The sequence below is a fragment of the Ricinus communis genome, chromosome 5 (genome assembly GCF_019578655.1).
Source record: "Ricinus communis isolate WT05 ecotype wild-type chromosome 5, ASM1957865v1, whole genome shotgun sequence".
In the NCBI taxonomy this organism is placed as follows: Eukaryota; Viridiplantae; Streptophyta; class Magnoliopsida; order Malpighiales; family Euphorbiaceae; genus Ricinus; species Ricinus communis.
Window position 1 is genome coordinate 12,947,816 of NC_063260.1, and position 4,419 is coordinate 12,952,234.

The following is a 4,419-nucleotide window of genomic DNA, read 5'->3' on the forward strand; positions in this document are numbered from 1 at the left end:
TGGCTGGGGTCTTTGGGATTTTATTAGTTTTATTTTCTGTCCGTAGTGCCAACCATTTTCATACCCATATTTTACTTTAAAAATGGAGCCTAAGATTAAATTATTGCTGCCTTTTTATGCATAGCATGAAAACTTCTACGTCTCTTTACAACTCATGCACATAAGAGCACCATCGACGGTGGTTAGCAACACACGTGTCAATAACCACTTTCACCTTAACGACTAAGTAAAGAAAACTTGGAAATTTTAGTCTAGACTATATGTATAAATAATTTAATATATAAATAGAGATAAATATATTAAAGTAAAAATATTTAAAAGAATAATTTAAAATTTTACATAAAATATCTACTTAGAGTGACAAATTAATTAAATTGACATATTGTATATAATTGAAGAATTCAGAAAAAAAAGAAACTACATGTAAAATTTAAAAAATATCCACTTATTATATAAATTTTTGACTAGAACTATTAAATTTGAGTACCAATTTGATAGCATAATTTATCCTAAGTAAGTGGTTCTTCTTTCTATAAGTAGAGAAATTATATTATGGATCGTAATTTACAAATTAACATGTAATATGAATAAAATAGTTCAATTAAGAATTAGTATATAAAGAAAATAAAAAAAAGTATCCACTAACTATTTATTAACTATATAAGAAAACCAAGTATACACGCTTACTATTCATGTTTTCACATATCAATGGTTTATTGTTTTATCATTTCACCATACATTCTATATATTTTCTTAAAACTGTCCCTTGTCGTCTGTCTATCTCTTTCATTCTCTATAAAACTGTGTGAGGAGAGGGAGAGGGACAGAGGAAATGGTACTATTATGCAGTTACCAAAACTACATAAAAATCAATCAAAGCTCCATTGGACCACAATATATATAGTGTTCTGTTTGAGTAATCTTCGTCTTCTTTAAATTCTTATAATCATCATTGTTTTATTACAGAGTGCACATAGGTATATAGGTAGGGAGGCAAGATTTAAAGATAAGAGACTCATAAAGACATGCTCACTTCTCATCATCTTCCTAGCCATTTCCTTGCATCTGACACCAATATCATCATCATATCTCCAATTTTCTTGAACCTTAAAAACAATTTCATCCTCTTGTTGTTTTTCGTTTCCATCTCTCTTCTTGCTCCTCGATCCAAAGGCTAGATCTTTCATTTCATCTTTTGTTTTTCTTTTGGTTTCTTGATTTGGTCATATATTATCATCCCTGGTTGATTGTTTTAGTGTCCCAAGAAATGGGTTTGAGTTCTAAGCAGGTCTCTAGTGACGGGTTAGATTGGAGTAAGACCCTCTTGCAGCAGGCGCAGACCTTGGAGCTGCCAAAACCTGCTACTGGAAGACGGCAACAGCAACAAAACCAGCAGCAATCAGAGCCTTTGAAGTGTCCAAGGTGTGACTCAATAAACACCAAGTTTTGTTATTATAACAACTACAACAAATCACAGCCTAGGCATTTTTGCAAGTCTTGCAAGAGACACTGGACGAAAGGTGGCACTCTCCGCAATGTTCCTGTAGGCGGTGGCCGCAAAAACAAGCGACTGAAAACGTCAAAAACCACTGCTAAAACCGCCGCGACCACCACCACTTGCACAACTAGTACAAGTAATATCAGTGGGAAAATCCTTAACACGGTAAATCCGCAAATGGTAATTCAAGCTCAGAAACAAAAGCAAAACCTTCCTCTTGGACTTGGTGATCAGAAGAGTACATCGGAAATTATGCGTCAATCATTGATTAGCCAACCATCTTCAGTGTTGCAACAGAATTCTATCAGCTGCAGTAACTTTGTTAGCAAAAGTTTCAACACTGGCAACAATGGTATTTTTTTGGGTACAACTTTGTCTCTTCCTCAAAATCAAGAGTTAAACTTTCCTTACTTAAACTCGAGCTCTTTTGATACAAACCCATCTTCGATTTCTAATTCCTTTCAAGCCTCGAATGTTTATAACTATAGTACTGGAGAAACAATGGACGATTCAGTCATAACCACTGTCATGCCTACAGCAAGCAGCTGTATCACTCATCATCAGCTATGGCAAGTGCCAAATGCAAGCCGTGGAATGGACATCACAAGTTATTGGAATTGGGATGACATAGATAACCTTGTCTCCGGTTCTGATCTTAACTTGCCATGGGATGATCCTGAGCTCAAACCATGATTGCGTGGTTTCAACTTTCAATTAACCATCAGAAGTGTGTATAGATCCTTCTCTTTTTGTTCAATTTTTTTTTTTTATCTAAGTTGGTGGTTTCATGGAGTCTAGCCTCATTTGTAATTTAAGTGCACAATTCATGTGCTTTCTGTTTGTCAGGCCATTTTCTAATATACGTATAGTGTAACTATTCTAGTACGTATAGTCTAATTGAAGCTGTCCTTTTTTAGTTTCAGCTTCAGGCTAATTAATTTAATATATGAAGTGTCAATTTCTGAATGATCTTGTTTCGATTCTACTGGTATTACAAAAATTGTGAGTGTATTAACATTAGACATTAGGGTTGATGTTCCTTAAAGATTTGGATGCTTGAGTTTGTGATGTAGGGGAGAGTAGATGGGGTCTGATCCAGCTAGGCAGCTGGGCTAACACGATGTGATGGAAGATTCTTGTGGATTTGTATATTTTTGGATATCTGGACATAATAATAATAATTATATTTCCTGAGAAGATTTGTTTGCTCACCACTTGTTCAGAATCATTCTCTTTTGCTAGTTCCTGACACCATTCTCTTGCTGTAAAGTAGTTTTCTTTTTGCAATAATTAATTCCTTCCACATTTTAGAATCTTGATCTTGAGTTTATCTTCTTGATTGATGATCTAATTAATTACTAATATATATATATATATATATATACTTGCTTAGCTAATTTTGAATGCTCATCTATGTACTTAATATGAAAATTGTAAGTTTCTTGAAATTCACTAAATTAAAAAAAAAGAGAGAAGAATAAATACAAATAAATAAGATGAATGAAGAAAGACACTGAAATTTTCTTTTAAGACATTAACCTTGAAAAGTCTACAACAAAATTGAAATTTAGAAACGAGAATGGTAATATAGAAGCTGACACAATGGTGGAAGAGATGCTCCTTGAAGAAGAAGATACTGTTATGGCAGATAATGGAATAGAATCATATAAGGAAAAACTGTTCGATCAAAAGGATGAACACTCTCTCTGCCCTAGTTTTGATGTTGGGGTACATGAGGGAGATATCTCGGTGACAATGGAACCAACGGGACCTTCGATCATGCTCTCTAATAGATCGAGAAACGCATTCCTTGAGAGAACTTAGTTATGGTGAAACTTCTGAAAAAACAAATGAGCTATACTATGTTGAATAACATAATTAAATCCTTATGGAAAATAGAAGATTGGTATGAGGTTATTAACCTGAATGATGGATTCTTATTACTTCAGCTTGCCAAGAAGAAGGATATGGCTAGGGCTATGTTGGGAGGCCTTTGGACTATAATGGGAAACTATCTCATAATACAACAATAGACTCTAGAGTTTAGGGCATCATCTGCAGCCATGAAAACAGTTGTAGCATGGGTTCGATTCCTTAGGATGCCGGTAAAATATTATCACGAAAATATCTTACAAGCCATTGATAAGGTGGTTAGAACTACGGTCAAGGTTGATATGAATACACAACTGGCCAATCGAGGGAAGTTCACGAGGGTGGCAGTTAAGTTGAATCTTGTTAACCCGTTAGTCACTAAGATTCATCTTGATGGTTTTAACCAACATGTTGAATATGAAGGACTGCCTAAGATTTTCTTTACATGTGGTTAGGTAGGACATAGTCAGATTGCTTGCCCTCACAAGCCGTAGTAAGAGAAGGAAAATGTTGATCAGAATACTATGAATTTTCGAAATGTTGAACAAAGTGTTGGCAACAGTGTTTACGAGCAAACTCCACTTATGTACGACCCTTAGATCCATGCAACCCGTCGTTAACGTCATGTACCGAAGGATATAATGATGATGTTAAATAAGGAAATAAGTCAAAAGGATATAGATCCAGATTTGAGGCGCTATCCTTGGAGCAAAATGAGGAGGAAATGGTGCCTATTGAGGGAAGTCAACAGACTATGCACATGGAAAACCCTAAGAATTATGAAAACATGAATAAGGGAAAGGTGTAGCTAAAGATAATAATGTCGCTCCCATGCATAAGAGGAAGGATTAAGGTATCAAGCCAACATGTATCATTCCTGGAGCAAGTACAAGTAATGAGGGAATCTTTAAATTGTCTAATGCTTTTGGTCCTTTGATGTAGCACGTGAACACAAATGATAATCCCTTTCCAAATGGACTGGCCCATCAGAATTATGTGGACCTTATGCCTAATTAAGACCATAATAATTATGTTGCCTTATTCAACTC

The 4,419-nt window shown here is 35.0% G+C and overlaps 1 protein-coding gene across 1 annotated transcript; it reads left to right on the forward strand.

Annotated features, from left to right (window-relative positions):
* The first annotated feature begins 747 nt into the window (after positions 1 to 747).
* On the forward strand, positions 748 to 2,695 carry LOC8278552 (dof zinc finger protein DOF1.4). Its single transcript, XM_002518977.4, has one exon. The coding sequence runs from the start codon at positions 1,268 to 1,270 to the stop codon at positions 2,189 to 2,191; it is 924 nt and encodes a 307-aa protein (XP_002519023.1). The 5' UTR covers positions 748 to 1,267; the 3' UTR covers positions 2,192 to 2,695.
* The last annotated feature ends 1,724 nt before the right edge of the window (positions 2,696 to 4,419 follow it).